Raw genomic sequence first — 21113 nt, 5'->3', positions numbered from 1 at the left:
TTGAATGAATTTGCAAAAAAAAAACAACCAATAAAACATGTTTTCACTTTGACATTCAGTTGTAGATTAATGTGCAAAAAGACAATTTTACTGAATTCACAACCCAATAGACTTGTTTTTAATGCAGGTATTTTGTTGTAATAACAGTGGGAAAACACACGTGTTTTTTGTGCATCAGTTGCAGAGTCTGTTGAGTCTATAAAAACAAAAAGACGATGAATGTGACTGACAGAGAAAGGGAATCCGGGGTATGCGGTTTCTATGGCAACGGGCACACGCCGGCTCATCGCGGAGGACGGATGTGACGCAAAGTGATGAGGAAGTTTTCGAACCGTTTTGAGCGCTGAAATCACAACTGGAGTGTAAGTGGCTCTTTTTCCCGTTTGTTATCTTTTCACTGACATTGTGTTTTCAGCACGTCGCTGCTGACAGGCTAACGTCTCATAGTGCCCGTGAGAGGAAGTACCCCGGTGCTACCCCAGGGTTTTACTGAGAGCTTTAGCTCGGCTAGCAACACGCTAGCTGCCCTTTAAATGGTGTCTAGCTAGTTTGTTAACATCGCTAGTTGTGATCATCAGGTTGTCATGTCATGCTCACATCACGTGACACGATGCTGCTGTGTTTAATACAACAAGGTCTTAGGCTCACGTGAGTAATTCAGCTGAAGCACTAGCTAGCTAACGTTGGCTGTATTTGTCAACAGAGTAGTAGTACTAGTTTCCTTATTAGCCGTGATAACAACTTATTCATCCCCCTCAGGACACGATGAGCAAACGTGAGGACTCATGGGAGACCCTGGACGCTGAGTTTGACTATTTTCTGCTGGACATGAAGCCACATGTCCAGAATCATCCCAACAGGAGAGGTGAGGTTTCACTTCATCTCATTTCTCCTCCATTAACATCATTCGACACCACTGCTGTGGTTGACTTCACGTCCGGCTCTGTTTTGTACCTTTTGAGCTCAGGAATCACGCCAAGCAAACCGATGTGATGTGTTAACCTGTGATAATCATTTGTGTTGTCCCCCATCTCTTCTACTGTTCTCAGCGCGCCATCAGTGTGCCGCATGGATAAAGAAGCTGTGTGACCCGGCCACGTGTGCTTCAGGTCTGGTCGGCCGTAAGAACCGCAACATGTACGCCCGCCTGCTTCTTCACATGCTCAAAAGAGGGGTCCTGGAGGCGCCTTTTGTCAGCAAACCAGAGCCCGGCAGCCTCAAGACGCTCCCCACCTACATGGTGAGGATGGCTTCTACATCAAACCCTCAATATACCCGTATTACCATCTAGTAGTGCGACAACGTTCCCGGTTTCGAGACACTTTTGCGCCCGATGTTGGAGTTTAGTGCACTTCAAAGATTCTGTCATAACCAAGGCAACACATGCAGAGTCCACAAAGTGACACAAACAAGGTTGTAGCTTTGATCGAATCTTATGCAGTTGAAACCCAATAACTGCCATTGTAATTGATTGCAGATACTGATGATATAATTTAATCTAATCCTCATCTTCTGGTTTTGAATCTTTATTTCCAGTCCATCTACTTTGATGAGCCACTGACGAGTGGATCCGCGCAGCACAGCAATGCAGGTCTGCCTGACTGGGTGACAGGAGAGCTGAGTGGCTTCACTGATGACAGTTTGAGCGTTGGCCTCCTTAAGGACAGAATCAGTTCCACACCTGTCGGAACTCATCACAGGTACTTTTCCTCTGAACATCATCTTGCTCATATAAACACAGGTTTAGCTTGAAAATCTCCCTAAATAAAACAAACAAAATCGTTTGTTTTCATTGTATTTATAGATTTGATTGTGTTTTCAAGACACTGCAACATCTTTTAAAGGTGTTAAGTTGAATTGAAAAAAGCTAATTTTGAAGGTAGGACACAGGTCCTTACACAAATGTGGCACTCTGACTTCCCATATAATCACAATTGCAAACTTTTGATCCTGTGTATTGATTGTTGGAGAAAAACGCCTATCATACGCCCAGTGTAGCTAAAATGTCTCACACATCTCCGAACTACATTGTGTTGTGATCATTTTTTTTCATGCCATGCTCAGTAAAACCTTAAGGGACTGTTCTGTGTGCAAATCTCAGGAGATCAGCAGTTTCAGAATTAGTCAAACCAGTCTGTCAAATGATCATGTCACAGTGAAAGTCAGAGATTATACCTTTTCCCTGTTCTTCTGTTTGATGTGAACATGAACTGAAGCTTGTGTCATGTTGAGTCTTGTCTAGAACAGATATTAGTTGGTACTCAAATGCAAGTTGAATATTCCTAGGATTTTTTCCCTTTCTTAACATTGTGAGATAGGCATGTTTAGGGGACTGATATTTATAAGTTTGTGCAAAATGGTGCAGATCCAAATATATATCTGGATCTAAATGAATTCTATTAATTATGTCATAGCAAAGAGATGATTCAAAAGAGGACGCTCTTCTTGTTCCAGCTTGTGATTTAACATCTCTGATGACGGAGAGTCAGATGCTGCATTGAGCACATTGGATATTTATCTAAGTATTCTGTTTAAGAAGTTCTTTTACCAGACTGAAAATATCGAGTTGTGAAGCTGGATGCGCACAGCTTTTGTGACTGATTGCCCGTCATATTTGCTCAGCAGCACTATCGGAGAAGCCGAAGACATTGCCAAGTACTTGCATCAGTCTGCCCTGGCTGTCCATACAGACTTTTCAAAGAGAGGTACTTCAAAAACAGCATGAGAGGACGAGGAACCTCTCATATTCTCGTTCCATCTTTCTGTTCCTGTCCTCGTTGCACTTTCCCAGTCGCTGAACCTGAGGAGAGAGGAAAGCATAGTATAGAGTCTGGTAGCTCATTAGCAGTCTGTGTTTTTCTTTGATTGTTTGCCTTCTATTCTCGCAAGAACATCAGCTAAATGCATAATACTTAAATATATGTATTTTGAAATTAGAATGGTCTGACTGAATGACAAAAAAAATCACGTTTTACTCAGGTCCTTGTGTAAGTACATAAATATTTACACGTTAATGTGTGATGTTTTTGAATGTGATGCTTTAAATCATCAGTGATCCCTCTTTGCTCAGGGATATTTGCTCTGACTGCAGGCACTTCAGGAGTTTGACAAAATGATGTTAGTAATGGCTCCAGGTTTTTTATTCCAATTAACAAGAAACGGAAAATCAGAGCCCAGTGGCTTGATATGCTCATTAGCATAATAAAAAGAGAGCTAGTAAAGAGTCTAATATCCACTGTGGCACAGTGAGAGAAATGGTACAGGCCCTTTGCTGCCATATTTCATTATGGTAAACTATAATTGTTAAAGGGTCGTAGCGTATTTGATCCTTTGAAATTGATAATTAGGACTTGTCTGTAAATATTTGTCACAGTTCCATTGTAAAGCCCACGTCCCATTAGTAGAACTTATATTGATTAGATGTTTTGAGATTTTACATTGACACCCAAAAAAAAATTGCAGTCCAAAAATTGGATACAGGGGCAATGGAATTATGCTAAATTGCACCATTGACTCACAGTATTAGTTGTTTATGGATAATAGTTATTTTATACAATGGGTCAAATCATCACACTTTTGGGCCACATCATCACAGATCTAAATGAGAGTTTTCATGCTGGTTTGGTTGTAACAGAAACCCACTGAAATGTCATGTCTCTTGGATCCTAATTAATTAATGTTATGAGATCCATTTCTCTGTGACCTATATTAATTGTGATATGACCAGTCCTCACAAAAACTTCAAACTTCAGGAGTCCATTGTTTCCCTTAATTGTGATCCGAGATTCAGGAAATTGTTTCCATAGGTTCAGTTGTGACCAAATCAGCATGAAAAATGTTATAAACATCTTTGACTATGGCCCTAAATTGCAATGATTTGACACAGAATGACCCATATGTTTTCATCGGTTCATTGAATTTAACACAGGCTATTGTTTCTCAAAAGACTTTGCTTTATATGACCTGATCAAACTTGTTAATGTCCACCAGTGAGGCGTTGTTAAATCAATAGTGACCAGTTTGCGTGACCAAAAAGCTGAGAATCAAAAGCTCGAGCTGTTTGCGTAATTCTATAGCTTCATTTGTGGCCACCTTCTATAAGGCACAGCCATTCCTTCTCTCTACTGTAGAGGGTGTGGATAGAGGGGTTTTGTGGGGAGCAGACTGCTGAGTACCATAGTGTCTGATTGGGATAAGACCATGAAAGACACTCAGATCACAGGCTAACGTCCCGATGGAGAAAATTATTCAGGCCAAGGGTCTTTTTATGTGTCTCTCTCATTTGGATAAGATTAAATGGAAGGAGCTTGTCTGACTCCCTCCCTATGATGTGGCAACGTTTGATCTCTTTCTCACTCACCATTAGTCAGGTGATGGGCAGGGATTCTTTTCGCTCGTAAAAAACTGTTAGAGCCAATTCAAGTTTCAACATCTGAAGGTACAGCTGGGTAGTTTTTCTGTTTCTTTTTTTTTCCACACAGAAGCGGAAGTGTTGTGATGTGTTTATGTACGTTAACGGACGCGCCATTAAAACCTAAATTAGTCCAAAATGCCCTGAGTAAACTCCCCTATGCGATCCACTGCTGCTGCTGTGCTATTCCTAATTTAGCCACAAGATGGAGCCACTGCTTTGTATATAGCACTCAGTGAGGAGGAGGAATGCTGTGGGAACGCAAATGCAGCCGATGGGGGTCAAAGGATCATAGAAAACAGCTTTGGTGATTAGTCCACATGTCCACTCCATATTCTAATGTCAACTGGAGTTCAAGGTAGAGACACCCTGATAAAGACGTGAGGGGGAAATGACGTGTGGTTGGTTTTGACATGTTAACTTGGTAATCAGCTCTGTGAGGGTCAGGTTCACTGCTAAAGTGTAGTTGAAGAGCATGTAGTTCTTTCTTTATCTCTGTATTTGGCTCTACTCTCCATCTTCTTTGGTCTCTTTAAGGCCCCTTTTCTGTTCTTATCTTCCTCTTGTCTCTCTTTGACTTCTGCTTTCAATCTGTGTTTTCAGCCACATATGAAGACTTTAACCCACCCCCTTTCGACTCCCCCTCCCCTGTTTTTTTCCTCTCTGGGTAAGTGTGACAATAACAGTGCACTTGCACTTGCAGGAGTCAGCTGTTGATGTTGCTGTAAATGCCTCTAGTCTCTCCCGTATAGGCCAGCATGTTTCCACTGATCTCACAGCCTCCGGGTGCTGTGGGGTTGTGTTGGAGGGTGTGCAGGGGCAGGGGGATGTTTGTTTCCCAAGGTCAGACTGCTTTCCTGAGATTGCCCGAGGCTGAGACCTGGGCCCTCTGGCTATGCACCTGGAGGTCAAGCTTGGGTATGGATGTCAGGACGCTTTAATCAGCCAAGCTACAGCTTCTGAGGCTCGACATGGTGTTCTCATCTTTGTGTGTGTTCGTGTGTGTGTGTGTGTGTGTGTGTGTGTGTGTGTGTGTGTGTGCGCGCACGCTCGTGCAAGCGCCTGTGTGCGGCTCTGGCCAGACTTGCCACTGCTTTGATCTCTGGGCCTCAGACTCCAGACACATCTGATTCAATTATCCTCATCCACCTGTTGACTTAGAGGCCCAAGATTGTGAAGCTTGGCCCCCCTGTCCAGGTTTCACAGCTGCATGTGTTTGTGCATGCAGGTGTGTGTGTGTGCCTGTGTGTGCATGCGTGCACAAACCCACTACTATGTGATTTGCAAGTTTTGATTTTAATTAGTTATAGATAAGTGAAAACAATCAGTATTTTCCTGTGATAATTTTTTAATCTAAGTTGTTTACGGACATCTGAGCTGATGTATAGTGACTGTTGCCACCCTCACATTGTAATTGGTGTGAAAAAACAAGTTTAATGGGTCGCAGGTTAATACATACATTTTAACCGTTTAAAACAACATGGGGCATGTTACTGAGAGACTTCCACAACCTGACATGTACAGAAGCAAAATGTGATTGTTACATTATTATAAAGGGCTGCATAACTCTGTGCAGCTTCAAGAGTGGACATTGTAAGTCAGGCAGTGCACAGCATGTTCATCATTGAATTAAACATGAACAAATCAACCAGGTTCAAGAAGATCCTGGCTCTCAATAAGAATCTAAAGCACAAAAAACATGCGGACAGTTCAAAGTTACAATGAAAGTAACAGCTTACACAAAAAACTCTTCTAATAAAAGGTCTCAGAGATTAACCTATTTGAAGTGAATAAAGAATAAACCTTTCTAAACAGAGACAGGTTGCACATAATACTGTGTGCTACATTCAGAGGCAGTCATCACACACTTGAAATGAAATGACAACAAATTTGGGAAATTTGTGTTAGATGAGACAAATCACTCAGGTGGCTCCTGCGGGTATCTGCTTGCACAGATAATTTCCTGAACTTTATTCAGCAGAAACCCCACAACGTCAGTGCTTTCCTTCATGAGATAAATGAAAATTCTTATAAATTAAATTAAATTACACAGGACGACAAAAAAAGTACGCCTATAGGCTCCGAACTGAACGTAATGTGATGTCTTCATTAAAAGACTGATTTCTTTCTTCATTGTTGTCGTACATCTTTCTGTCGTCATCATCCGCTTTATTTAATTAGCATTAGTGGGTCATTAGTGCCTTGTGTGTCTGCTCGTAATGAGACTGCCGTGTGTGTTAGAGAGAGAACAGGGAAAGTGAAGTGTGAATGAGAAATGTGTGTTTGTGCATGTTTGCCAACGAATATAAGCAGTTCCCTTGTTAGGCAGCTTGTTCAAACCATGATGGACATAATGAGGGACAATGAGATGAGTTGAACTATTATAAAAAGATTGAACAAGCCATACACTGGTGCCATGTGGGCTGCACATGGAAACAGGCAGATGTATAGCTGCCACGTTTATTGTTCAGATGGGATGAAATGCAGACCACAAACCATGCAACCGATGCCAGATGTTGATCTGTGCAAATAGCAAGGCACTCTGCCTACGCAAGCACATTCATATGCAAACAAAGAGACAAGAGCAGACTCTAGAGACACACACACACACACACACTGTAGGATGACCTCTTATTGCTTTATCTCTTCCAGGAGAATGCTGTATGAGGAGAAGATCCCATCACAACCCATGGCCTCCAGTCCAATCAAACAGTCGCCAAGACATGACGCCAGAAGGGTTAGTTCATGACTTCCTTTGCATACTTGTCTAGAGATTCATCAAGCAGGTTTTAGTTTTTTTATGTTATTAGATTGCTGCAAGGTAGCCGTAATGACACATTGGAATATTAAAAGCAACCTGCTGATACCTGCAAATAAAAACAGTAGCCACAAAGTTCTGCTTTCTTCTGTAATGCCGACCAATTTGGAAATTCCTGGTCTAGTTTCCCCATGAAGTCAGAGGAAATTCCCAGAACTCATCAGTTGCATGTTCAAGGAACAAAAATAGCTAATGATTGTGATTACAACACAATGTTTCAGTAACACATCAACTGCCAGTTTATTAGGTACACCGAGCTAAAACTGATGTAATCAAACATTACAGCAAAAAAATCATCCTTTGTATGAGTGTTATAATGTTCACATTTTGTTGAAGCTGATTTAGAGAGGTGTCGAGAACAATATAGCCATGAAATTATATAATCTCCTGTCAGTGTGACCATAAGGTCGATTAATCAACTCTCCAAAAAACATTATAATAACCTTAACTCTGCATTTTCACTCATCAATGTTTAAATATACACAAAATTGTGGTTTACAAATCTGCACTGAAATATGTGACATGTTTAACCAGCAGAGCCCTGTCCACTTCAAATCCTCAAGAACACAGAAAAAACAGCTCAAACAGTGGATCAACCAAAACTATAGCATGTTCATGTGGGGCCACATCTCGACATAGTAAGAATCTGACTGAGAAATGTATGTTCAGGGACTTTAATGTGTTTTTTCATATCAAAGATGGTGGTTGAATCTACTCTGTGCATTAGATAGTACATTTCTCATGGACATAGACACATAGTGGCTAATTTATTAGGCATCTGTACTATTTCAATCCAATCCAACAGCCCTGCCAACTCATCGATCTGTACAGAGCCCATTATGTTCTGTGTTTTGTTGGGATTTTTAGTATAAAGGTGGTGGTTTACTGGACTGCATATTATTGCGTGGTGTTTCTCATACACTGCCCCCTTATGTATGCAACTGGAAGCAACAACTTCTCTCAATATCACGCAGTCCAGTACAACACCACCTCTATACACCTCAGTTACAGATTTACAACAACGTCACCAAAATCAGAACATCATGAACTCTGTAAAGACTTGGCAGGGCTGCTGGATTGGATCGTATTAGATAATACAGGTGTCTGATAAAGTAGGCATGTGTTTTCATTGTCAGAACTGCTTCTACATCTGTGACTAAAAGCATTTGAGGTCATTCATTTTCAAATGTTTGCTGTGATAGAGACTGTGACACGCAGCTTTGAACAGCCGCATACTTCGCATTCCAAGATATTGAAATGAAACGTTTACTGTGTTTGTTAGAGAGTGAGGCTCCGGGACCTTAATGCCTATTTAATCAGATGGGGGCATTCAATCCTGAGCCTTTCCACTCAGCCATTCCCTGTATCGGTGCGGTTCCACTGAGGAACACCCAAGGTCCACACTCCACCAGATCCTAATCAAATTCAACAACATCTCTCCTTTCCGTATCGCTCGCTCAACTTTATTAGATATTTCCCCCCCATCTCCAACCTCTCTGCCCAACTTCGACTTGGGTAAACTGACCTTATATCAACAGAACCCCTGGAAGCATTCGTATCGTACTGTATAAAACAAATCCGGAGGCCCGTTGTAAATGAAAGGGCCGGGGGAAAACAAGAATGACAAGCGCTGTATCTGCGTATGACCCTCTTGTGGAATTTACTGCGTGACGGAAATGATGTGGAACTGCCAAACATCTGGAGTGCTGCATGTGAGAGGGAGGGGAGTGGAGGAGCAAAGGGTGGAGAAATGGAGATAACGAGGGAGTCGAGCGCTCTTTGTATGGGAGGAGAACACATGTGGGTGTATGTATATTTGTAAGCTTTTGAAGAGCCTTTTTGTCGTTGCCAAGAGAGGAATTATATTTTGTCAAAATAATAACCTCCATCACTGTCTGTTGTTCTCTCCCTCAGGCCAAAATGCCAGTCAAAGCACCGTCAGACATATTTTTAAATTCCCTCCTCTAATTTCTATCACCCCTCCATTTGCTTCCATTTTGTTTCTGCTGCTTTACGCATTCTTTTCCTCCCCACTTTTTCCTCCTCAGGTGGATGGGGGTCTGAAAGCGGAAATGTCTCCCGATGACAGTGACCTGGAGGCTCGTCTCAACAGCTGGAACCTGGGGGTGAGTCCAGGGGCATGCCTTGAGCTTCTTGGTTAAATACAGCTGTCAACACGCTGCAGCTCATCTACAGTGACGGCGACTGAATGCCTGAGCTCACCTGTAAATCAAATCAATAGTGCATTGATGCTGAGTTAGCTGTATTGCTTACACACTGAACACAGGGGAAAATATCCTTTTCACCTATGTCCTCTTGAAACCACTTCCCTTAGGCAGCTCAGTGCTATTGTAGGACGTGAGGGTTGGATGATGAGGGGTTGTGTAAACTGAGAATTTGAAGATGCATCTGTCTGGAGTGCACCGGGCCAGGGCTCGATAAGCACTGTGCCCTCATGTCTTTTATTCTCTTATATATTCGCTATCTCCTCACCCGCATGACCCAGAGTCTCTCTTTTTCTCTTTCGTTTTCTTGTCACCTCAGTCATTCCCCCCACATTCTTACACACAGATTCTTTTATTTCTTTATTTTTACAGAGCAGCTCCTCTCTTTCGGCTTTTCCGACTCTTTCTCCGTTTCTCTCTGTTCTGCCATTCGCCATTTCTCTGTCCATCCAGCTTCTCTCTGACTCTCATCGTTGCTCTCCCTCTCTCTTTCAAGACGAGGGTAATCTGAGGTCTCCATCAGCAGACGTGAAGCCGTGCACTGCTCCGCTTTGCACTCCTCTGTGTTGAGACGCTGATAAGATGCATTGCTTGGCAACGCTCCCCCAAGCCTGCATCTTTCAAATCAACAGATGTTCCTTCACACAACCACACAAACTCTCTCTCACACACACACAAACCCCCTTCAAGTTTACAGAAGTTTCATAGATGCACTACTTCAAAGCGCCCATCTCCTGCAAAATTTCAGCACAACCGAGCGTCGCTCTGTCTAGCACATCTTTAGCTTTGCTTTAGATGTTCGGCTGCAGTCTGTACCAGTTTGTTCATCTCACCTCTAATGTAAGACGGTGTCAGCATGGAGGTCGTACTGGACAATAAACAGCAGATTGCCTGAGACTCAGATAAGAGTTCCTTTAAGATACACAAAAACCCAAGTCAGCTGGACTACCACTGGCTTCATCCTTTTATTTAATCTATTAAATCATTTTAATGTGTTGGAGTCAGTAGAATTAGGCGCAGTATACACTGACCTGCCTGTAAAGAAGAAAAAAACAACATTCAGACAAGAAAACATTGCATAAAATCTTGACCTATTTCTTCATATCAACTTCAATTTAATGCTAGTCCCCTCCACTTGGCCATCCATTGTCTGTGGTTAGATGGGTCTGCTTGCTCAACACTAGTCCGAAACTAGGAAGTCATCAATCACAGCTCGTTTGTTTGGCTGGAGAGTCCGGCCTTGTGATGTGGAGTGTTGTTGCTCTTCTGCGTACATCCATCCATCCACGTCAGGCTCCAATGACACAGGATGCTGAGCCAGCTGTGAGACTGGACAAACAAGAGCGCGCATGTGTGTGTATGTCTGTGTGGGCATGCAGCAAATGAACAGACAGACACACACAGACACACATAGGGGCATGGGCATACACGGGTGCCCAAGTTTAGTCTCACACTGTGCCAGCATTACACCACAGCATTTAGTCTACATGTCTTCCTTACCCTGTGGGCTGTGCTCAATCAAATCTGATGACTGGCTGTCTGTGGGTATAAAAATAAATCCCATTCTTGTTTGCAGCCTGGGCACTAGTTGAGAAGGATATTGATTGATTCATCCCTTGGTAAATATGGATTTTTTATTTTAGCCAGCGCCAAATTTAAGTAGCGATTCATCACACAACATGGCATCCACTACTGATGCTGCTCTGCACTGACTGTGTTCAGTGGTCTGTTCTTGTGCACACGTCTTTCTGTGTATATGCGCTTGACAGAAAATCTGACTGTACTGAAGTCTTCCTTTGTTGAGGGCTTACAGTATGTGGGCTAGTGCTATGTCTGGCCTGTTTGCAGCTATATCACACAGTCAGGAGGCGGACCTACTTTCACCTGTCACTGGCTCACCCTGAAGCAACAGATTGTGACCGTAACTATTTTCCTCCTGAGCTCTTCTTTCAGGTTCTCTTCTCTCATCTTCCATTCATTCAGGATTAGCTTCGTGTGGGATGTGCCACCTCACAACATTATTTTATTCTTTTTTTTACCTCCATTGAATGAGTTCCACTCTCCTCCCCCCTCCTCAACTTCTACCTCATTCTCCTCCTTGTTCCCCCATGTTGAAGATATTTGCAGCAGATCTGTTGCTGGGCGTCGTCATTGCTGTCAGCTCTCCTGTTTGAAAGGTCGTGATCCTGCCGTTAGTTGGCAGCCCCTACAGACAGCCCCAGTGCATAAGAGAGACTGTGTGATACTTTTTTCACAAAAAAAGTAATGGGGTCATAAACACATTTCAAATAGTGGAAGGAAAATAGAGTTTTTTTTTTTTTTTTCAGTTTAGTCACAGTGAGTGAGCTGTATTGATGTAATGCTGTAGAGTCAATTGAACCGTGACCCTTTTACTTTCAGGTGGTTTAGCGCTCGCTCTCTTTTCCATCTTTTGTGTTTCATATTATAATCAAAGCACATGCCGTGTCAGTGTTTGGCAAGGATGTGTACACATTTGTCTCCATCTGATGGTAAACGGACCGGCGATAGCTTACAGATTAGTGGTCGCGAGTGTTGACAAAAGGACTGTGTCAGGACAGCAAAGAGGGGCTGAGAGCGGAAACAGAGACAGCCACACACACACAATGCATAGAAGTATCCTGACCCTGTCTGTCTTTCTACACAGACGAGAGTTGACAGAAGAGAATCATGCCACAGCCCTGGGCTTCCCACTTTGTTTATGGCAAACTGGGGGTGGAGGTTAGATTCTGGTGGTAGTAAGGCTTTGTTAGGAGCGGAAGACGAGAGAGGTCTAATGTTTTTCTGTTGACTCTTCCAGATTGAAAACCCCAGGTATTTGCGAGAGAAGCCCGTTCCCTTGTCTCCGGTAAGTTGTCAGGGGCTCCCTCGAGGTTTATGTTTGTCTTTGAACTTTACAATCACCCTGTCCACTAATCTCTTTCCCCTTTATCTCTGTAGATTTTCAAGTCAAGCTTTGGGAGGAACAGCACTTTGGCTGAAGATCAGGGCCCACAGCTTGTTCAGAGCAAGGAGGTATGCACCAAAGACCTCTTAGCAAACCCCAACTGTACCTGAAACTGCTTTGTGTGATAAATATCAAAATTCTTTTATAATTCTGATACCATCTCCCTGATTATCCAAAGGCAGTGCATGATATTTAAGCGCCTGCCCTTTATATCCATTCCAGTAAGCCTAGATTCCTGATACTCACTATTTAGCGGGGTGTCCCCTGGGTTTCTGGGGGGCTTAGGCCCTGTGGTGGTGGTTATGTGGGGGAGGGGGGGAATACATTTTCTCATTATAGACTGTATATAAAAAAACACAATAGAGACATTAGCAAGAAGAAAAATGAAACAATATGTTCACTGATGAAGTCGGTGCTATGGCCTCTAGTTATTCTTCACATGTCTGTGAGTAATCACACTGTGTGCCTCAGAATAAAACACTGGTAAAACAAGTTTTTGTATTATGTTAATATATATAGTATTATAGTGAATTTGAATTGCATTTCTCTCACCCTCCCATAGTGATATGACGATGGAAACCACATTTGGCTGCTTATATAGTCTTTCTTTGAATGAGTGTCTGTAGACAGCTAACTTTCTCAGTGTCCACCAGTCTGCTGACTGAGTTACTGTATCGAGTCGATTCTTTTCACATCATTGTATTCTCTGACATTTAACATGTTTCACACTTCAGTCTTTGTGAGCTCATCATCTGTGACAAACTGAAGTATTGGCTGTTTGACATATTTTCTCTGCAAATACATTGGCAGATGTTACCGCAGCCTTTGAACACTTTAAAGGTTGAGTAACTCTGAAAGAGTCACTGTCAACACCACTCAGACCAGGTTTTAACACCCATCCTGAGTGATCTGATCACAAGTGGTCTGCGTACAGATCCACATGCACCCTAATGCATTCTCAGTGCGTACTTGGGTCCGATCACTCATACCACATTCGGAGGTGGTGTGCGATGCATGTGGCCACATTCTTTTTGCTGTGTGAATGTAAATGCGTCTTGGGCCACATGGGAAAGACTGTCTGCTCAGCTGATGTCCTCTGACATGCTACAGTTTCACAATGAATCAAAGGTATTTTTAGGCTTCTCAGTGTCCCATACTTTAATTTGTCGCCACCACCCCAATATCAACACTGAGCACCACATAACGATTGATACACTTTCCGACAATGGACACATCGGTAAACTCATACTGGCTAAAAACAACAGAATCTTCACGCACACAAATTATGTATATTCTTTGCACATAGAGCAGGGCAGTGAGATCCGATTACATGAGACATATTCAAGATGCATTTTAATGCCAGGTCTGAACAGACGTACTTCGAGCTGGACACTAGTGTTCGGATCTCTCAGGGCAGATGGTGGCCGTAGATGGACATACAGACTTGTTAGCCTCGCAACATTAAGTCTACAAACAATCCATAATAAATCACTTATTTAATATTATTGTTACATGGGTACTTGCTCCAAGTCCTGAAGTATATGACAACCGTCATTTTTAAAATTTAATTGTAAGAAATAATGTATTGTCTCATATTAGGGCCAATACAGTGTCCTCTCTCTACAGAGTGGTCGAGAACTCTCAACATAGTTTTCCTTTCATTCAGTTGCACCCACGTCTTATAATGGTAGGAAAAACCTTGGTATTCAGTACACACAGTTTGTCTACGGAAGCAAGTGTTGAACACATAGTGGTTGAAGATCTCTTGCTTTATGGCAGTGGACACCCCACATGTACATACTTCCTCGTGCAAAGTTTGCATTGTTGAAATGGCAAACGCAGGCATTCCTTTTAGAAGACAAAAATAATGCCAGCTCCCAGTGATGACAGTTTTTTCCTTATGTGGAATTAAGCTGAAAATCCCACTCTGAAAGTATGCTTTGAAGTCCCCTCTGCACCTCCCCGCCTTTCTGAACCACCACTCATTCCCCCCACCATCCGCCTTTACTTGCACTGTTAAATATAAAACTGAGCATGACTTGGCTGTAATAGCCGTGGCTTTTCATGTCTGCTTGGGGAAAGCACTCCAGTCAGTTACATCAGCTTCACCGGGAGAGGGCAGAAAATGAAGGCAGAAAGAAGGGGAAAGGAAGAGAAACACACGGACGTGATGGACAAGAACAGTCGTCCTTATAGGCCTGTCAAAGCAAAGCTCAGTTTTTGACTGCTGAAAGAGGATTTGCATGCGTGGACACACACTCTACACATCCACCCAGTCGGGTTTCCTACCTGTGGGCTGAGGCTGAATCAAGCATAACCAATACGAAAACATTAAAACAACGTCCCATGCTGTTTGATCCTTCCTCAGACTCACTGGCTTGATACAGCTGTGTGTGGTGGGAATATAAATTTATCACATCTCAGAAGTTTATTAGTTACACCAGTGCAATCTTTAGTAATGCAACCCGATTGAATATCCCTGGAATAAATAGTATTGTGTAGCTTATATTGTTCAGTATATGTTAATATCGAGTTCCTGGTTCGAATCCCGGTTTGGACCAGTCTTTCTATGTGGAGTTTGCATGTTCTCTCCATGTTTGTGTGGGTTTTCTCTAGGTACTCTGGCCCACTCCCACCGTACAAAGACATGTAGATCTGAGGTTGTTTAATTGCATACTCTTAATTGACAGTAGGTGTGAATGTGAGAGTAAATGGTTGTTTGTCTCTGTGTCTTGGCCCTGCACTATGCCAGCAACCTGTCTAGGATGTACACCGCCCCTCGCCCAGTGTCAGCTGGGGTTGGTTCCTGCTCCCAGTGCAACCCTCAGAGGATAAACGCTATAGATAATGGATGGATGGATGTATTGAGTCAGAGAATTGCTGAATAAACTCCAACATGAAATATTGTTACATTGATGTGCATATATTTCCCCTCATGTTTTTAAGATTTGTGTATTTGATTTGCATTGACTGTATAGCTGGCCTTGAACCAGAGCTTAATTCTTAGTATGGAAGCTGTAGGAAACTGTACTGGCATGTAATTTCCACTGAGGCCACAATACTCTCAGTATGGGCACCAGTTCAGGAAAGTCACATCGAAACATTGGGAGGGACACATTGGGAAATGAGAGGAAATTGTGCAGAACTGGTGTTTTTTCTCCAGGGTGCTTATATTTGTGCAATTTGCCCACTGGTGCCAGTCTCTTGCACTTCTGCTGTAGTCTAACTCTTATAGAGGTTTTTAATAGAATGGAACCAGAGCAATAGAAATAGAATGTGTGTTAAAAATAAAATATGAGCGGACTTTTTACTGAAAGATACTGTATCATAGGAATGAAGAACCCTTTTCATATCAGGACAACACACATCACACTGGCCTCTCCTAATGTAATGGCTGGCATTGCTTGTCTTTGGTGAGGTGTCTGACGTCAGATGGTAGTGATATGATGTTACTTATTATTCTAGTGAGTTTTTATCATTTCAGATGCCCTCAGTGATCATGTGTCTTGCGTCACCATTAGCAATTAATAGAGTGTTAAATGGATTTCTGGAACCCTGAACCCCACAGGATACAGCTGTGACCACACACACACCCACACACAGTATTTTTCTGCAGAAGTGATCCAAGTCATCAGTCCCACCTTAACCATATCATCCTCAATAGCCACATTAAGCTTTCCAATAGAGCCATCAAAGACTTGTCCATCCCTGGTATTGCGTGGCTGTCTAGGTCCAGTCTAGGAAATCACAGTGACATCACTTCCCTCTAATCCCCAAAGCCTAGTTGAAAATTTACCCAGGTTTAAAGTGTTATACAGGCCACATGTCATTAAGCCGGCGGTGGCTTAACGAGCATCTCAGCTTTCACACCAAGCACATCCTCACGCAAAGCTACCGACTGCCCTGATACGAATGCTGACTGCTCTTTTCCTATGGAAAAATGAGTGGCAGCTGAGAAACTTCACCACTAGCTGCCATTGCTTTGAGTCACTTAGCTCATACAGGGTGTTTGCATATGGGTGAGTTGTGGAAAATGTCTCGCGGGAGCAGCAAAGTCCCGCTAATCCTTTAGCACACCCTAGCACGGCTGAGCGTTATGAGGGCTGGGTCTTTATTTGGAAATTCAATTAAATAGAGACTGATGACTCAGGCTTAGCCATAGGCCCGAGTCATGAGCTTATTAAAGATACTGACAGACTGATGAAATATATGTATTTATATGTACCTGCTTGGTGCCTGGCCTGAGGGGTTGTTGGCAGCAGGCGTTGCAGGGTAAATGAATGTGTTAAAGTAGAGCAGTCGCACTCTACTGATCACAAGCCCCTGACTGGGGATCAGACCCTCTGCTCGCCGATACCATAATGATTCAGTCTCTTTAATTTGTGGATCCTTTGGGATGAAGCTTGAGCCTTCAGCCTGTGATTTAGAGGGCCACAGCCTTTCTTATCTGATCGCTTTTCAAAGCTAAAACAAGAGCAGGCTAGCGAGCCTTAGTAGTTTTAAGGGCTAGTTCTGTAGTTTGGTGTGCAAGATGGTGCTTCAGGCTGGGAGACACAAGGGATCAACAGTGTTCTATAATGATAGTTAGTATTTCAAGTATTTCTGTCTTCTCTCATTCATTTTTATGTTCTTAATGTTATTATTTGAGCGACTAATGACCTTTTTACTTATCTTTGTTTAGAACTACCCTTATCTGAAACTTGCCATGATTCAAATTTATCCAAAGTCTTTATCCAGCCTCACTATATGTGCAGACTACAGTAAATTAACCTGTCATCAGAGAATGGAAATGGAATGTAGCTGTTCCTTAGTAGATAGCAGAGTGCCAACTATCCTGGAGCATCTGTGTTTACTGAGGATGAAAGATGCACAAAGACATTGTACATCTCAGGCAAGACAAAGGAGATTCACAGACGCAACCTTGCATTACGCAGCCCAAACAGTTAGCAGACGATTTGTGAACACAGCTCCCCGAGGAAAAAGGCCTTGACCCCGTGCTGGCTTTGAGAGCAGAAAAAACAACTGTTTCCGTCTTCTCGCATTCCCTCTGTCATACCCCCCCCCCCACTCCTTCCAACCCTCACATCTTTTCAAGAGTGAAGTGTCAAAAAACTTGGCATCTTACAGCACTCGCTACGACTCAGAAGAAGAGAAGAGGGAAAAAAGCTGTACCACCCAGTTAGGCTGATTGAAGACATCTCAGAAGCCTTAGGTGTACGACATTCCTCCTCCTCCTTTCTTCACTGACGCCTTTTATAAACAAGTTTCAAACGCCCCTGATCTAGTTTGACAAACTTTCTCCAAAGAGCATTTGAAGAAAGGATGAGAAAATGACACCCACACATGTTTTTGTTTTTTTTCAGGTGCCTGCAGAATCAGGGCTCCACTTAGTCTGCTTTTCAATCGGTGCAGCATCTCCCTCTGCCTATCTTTCACACGCTTGCTTTAGCTTTTTCCTTTCTACTCCGACAGGTCTCCTGTGGACCCCTCAAATTCATACGAAATGGCAGTAATTTAAGAAAAAAGACAATGAATAAAGCGACAAAATATTTAACAGACCTTTTGTCAAGGATGCGGCATCTAAATGTACCTCAAGTGTAATAATGAGGAGCGGCATCTAGGCGCCAGTTTGTTTTTTGTTGACAAACGCATGTAAAAATCACAATGGGCTTCAAAGATTCCACCAATTCACTCCCATAGCATGCATACACATTGTTTTTCCTCAACGTCTCGGATAATGTTGATGTCTTAATTATACTAAGTCAATATTTATACTTCAATCATACTGTAATTAAATTATATTTTTATTTGGTCTATTATCACAGTTGCTTTTCTTTGATTCATACCGAGAGACGGTCTAATGTGGTTTGACTGTGCCAAGTGAAGTCGTGGGAATTTTCTACTTAATTGTTTTGATGACGAGAACAAACAAGAGCTAGCCTCGGGACGTTGTTAACCGCTGACATGTTCACACACACACAACCACACTTTCAAAGGAAGAGCATTGTCACCGTGCTCCAGGGTTGATTAACACACCAGAACAGACAGTGACTAAACGTGAGTTGTGACATCAAAGCAAATGGCCAGTTATCTTTCCGTCAAAGGTTCTCTTTGTATTTCCATGTGTTGTGTGGTTGTGAGGAGAAACATTTCGTGCGTGATTCGTCGTAAACAAGCTAGAAAAACTAGCTTGAAGAAGATGACGAAATATGTGTATTTGGAAGCAAATGGGATTTTTTTTTTGCAAAACTAGAATGGCACTCTGAGTTAATACCTCGGCCAAGGCCCAACATTCCATTTGAATTCAATCAAGCACCACCAAATTGTACACACTATCTCTTTCCTGATACCTACCGCATCCTTCCAAGTTTTGTGGTAATCCATCCACTAGTTTTAGTTATAATTCTCCTCATGAACAGACTGACAAACAAACAAACGCAGATGAAAATATATCCTCCTTGGTGGAGGTAATGAATAGAAATAATTGTATTACAAAATATTGTGTATAATTTTCTTAACGTCTTCGTCATCTAACAATTAGAACAATTTTTTAAACTCATTCGGTTTTATTGTCTCTATGCAGACAAGTGCATTCATGCAAAGTGATTGCCGCACAAGGCCAGGCCACATTTGTGAGTAATATTGTGTTGCCAAAGATGTGATAATTATTTTCCAGTAATCACTAATGACTCATTTTGTACAAAAAAAAGACCGTAGACAATGAAAAATGGATTGTAATTATCTTGGTCAATTACTGAATTTGATGAATAGGTCATTAGGGGTTTTTATTTGACTAGCACTGGGAAGCCCTCTGGCTGAAGGAGATCTGTTCCAACATGCACACGACGGCACTGAACATTTGATCCTCTGAAAAGACTGTGTTGAAATCAAAACAGCCACTCTCTCCGTGTTTAACTGCTGTGTGTATGCAGGAGTACAAACACACAGGCTTTCACTTTGTTGTTCTTACCATAGGGTGACTGAAGAATGTATCACACAAACACACACGAGGTAGATACATCTCAGCTTCACACTGGTTTTTTAAGCTGTGTGCATTGATAAATGTTTTTAAATGTTAATGTGGTTTATTTCATCATCAGCTGCATTCCTGTGGAAGACGGGACAGAGTGTATCTACTCATCTTGATTTATGTTATCTCTGTTATCCTGTCACTCTAAATGATGATGGGTTGTTTGTGTTTTTCCAAAGCACATCTCGAAAGAGTTGGGACACAAATCTCAACGTAGAACTTTCTAGAACAGCATTTGTTGCTTGTACTTAACACGTGTTTTTTGCTTAGCAACTTAATTTTATAGTTGGGAGGGGGGGTGGCAAACTGAATCTCCAGAGAGTTAAAAGTGGTTCATAGTGTTACACATATGACATTTGGTATTCTGTGTGTTTCCAGATTGAGATGAAGATCAAAGTGCTGGAGTCCAAGCACCAGGAGGAGAAACTGAAGATGCAGCAGAGACACGATGCAGATGTTGAGAAAGTAAGAATCCAAACTGAAAGCTGGTGGATTCTCTGCCAGCAACAACTACCACTGTGAACATTTCACAACCAATATGTGATTTCTGGCCGTAGTTAGTGTAGACTTGACTGTGAACAGGCATGGATTGTTGTTGTTGTTGTTACGTGTTAGCGATTTTGAAATTTAGCAATCCCCCCATCACAACATGTTTTCAGACATGAACTCTGGAAAATTGGCTCTGGATATTTCCCAGTGTTTGTCCCACATGTGAATAACGCAGCAGAGAATTTATGCTCAACAGGCATGTTGACAACAACAACAACAGGAACATTAACGGTACATTCAGGCAAAGGGAGGCAACTGGGTAGAGCTTGCAGGAGGCAGGACATGACGTATAATTTCTGCTGCAAAAATCACATTTAAGTTTACAGCACATCAACACTAGTGTCATCTTCTTAGGTATTTGTATTTTTTTTTTTTTCAGTTTGCATCTACAGTCAGAGTCTGTAAGGGAAGGGCGTAGTCTGACCATGGCGGAATCCAATTCTGGACAATTACTGCTTTTCTTTGGTTGCATTTGGCAATCTCATCAGGCAACTATAATTTCAAATGTAAATCCAAAGAAGGCTGTGCCCAGTAGGATGTCCGCTGTATGCTGATAATGAGTCTTTATAGTTACTGGTTTATATTGAGGTATAAAACATAAAATGAGTTGTAAATTATTCTATTTTATTTATTCTTCAACAGCTGGACAGGCAGAGCTGTTAACGTGAGTCTAGAGCTCATGAAATCTAGTTAACCTGTGCCACAATGCCCATCGTTGTCTCTTGATCCCATTTGGTGGTTAATGAAAAGGAAAAGCACAGAGTCTCTCCTCTCATCGCCCCATCCCACAAATAATCATCTCTTCAAAGCTCTTTGTCGGCTGTTGGGAATAACAGTAAAGCTGGTTTATTTCACGCTAGGTGCCTATCAGTTAGGCTGCAGATCAAGCACCTGGGATCTGTCACGTCCTCGCTATGACTTTCCTTTGCTGCATCAGAAGCTTTTAATAAATAAGAAAAAAAAACCTCTCAAATTTTCTTTCCACTTTCAGATGCCCATGGCTTCTTTGTGTTTGACAAGAGACAGGGTGACAGCTAGCTCGCTCTCCCTTCGTCTTTCTTTAATTACATACAGATTGCGAGTTATGTCCAACTTAATTTCCTCAGAATTTTACC

The 21113-nt window shown here is 42.2% G+C and overlaps 1 protein-coding gene across 4 annotated transcripts in view; it reads left to right on the top strand.

Moving 5' to 3' along the window:
* Positions 1–249: 249 nt before the first annotated feature.
* Positions 250–21113, top strand: part of cep112 (centrosomal protein 112) — a 107072-nt gene continuing 86208 nt past the window's right edge. For 3 of the 4 annotated variants that reach the window (XR_004698594.1, XM_035180961.1, XM_035180959.1), the window contains exons 1-9: positions 250–362; positions 760–865; positions 1050–1240; positions 1537–1700; positions 7064–7148; positions 9278–9355; positions 12273–12320; positions 12413–12487; positions 19828–19914. Coding sequence is in view for 3 of the 4 variants with exons in the window: in XM_035180961.1 (XP_035036852.1) it covers positions 766–865; positions 1050–1240; positions 1537–1700; positions 7064–7148; positions 9278–9355; positions 12273–12320; positions 12413–12487; positions 19828–19914 (828 nt within the window). In the remaining variant the exon portion in view is untranslated. Of the gene's footprint in view, positions 363–459; positions 649–759; positions 866–1049; positions 1241–1536; positions 1701–7063; positions 7149–9277; positions 9356–12272; positions 12321–12412; positions 12488–19827; positions 19915–21113 lie in introns of those variants that run through there. The other variant, XM_035180960.1, reaches the window with a different exon arrangement.

The sequence above is a fragment of the Hippoglossus stenolepis genome, chromosome 16 (genome assembly GCF_022539355.2).
Source record: "Hippoglossus stenolepis isolate QCI-W04-F060 chromosome 16, HSTE1.2, whole genome shotgun sequence".
In the NCBI taxonomy this organism is placed as follows: Eukaryota; Metazoa; Chordata; class Actinopteri; order Pleuronectiformes; family Pleuronectidae; genus Hippoglossus; species Hippoglossus stenolepis.
This window is presented reverse-complemented; position numbering and strand designations above follow the sequence as displayed.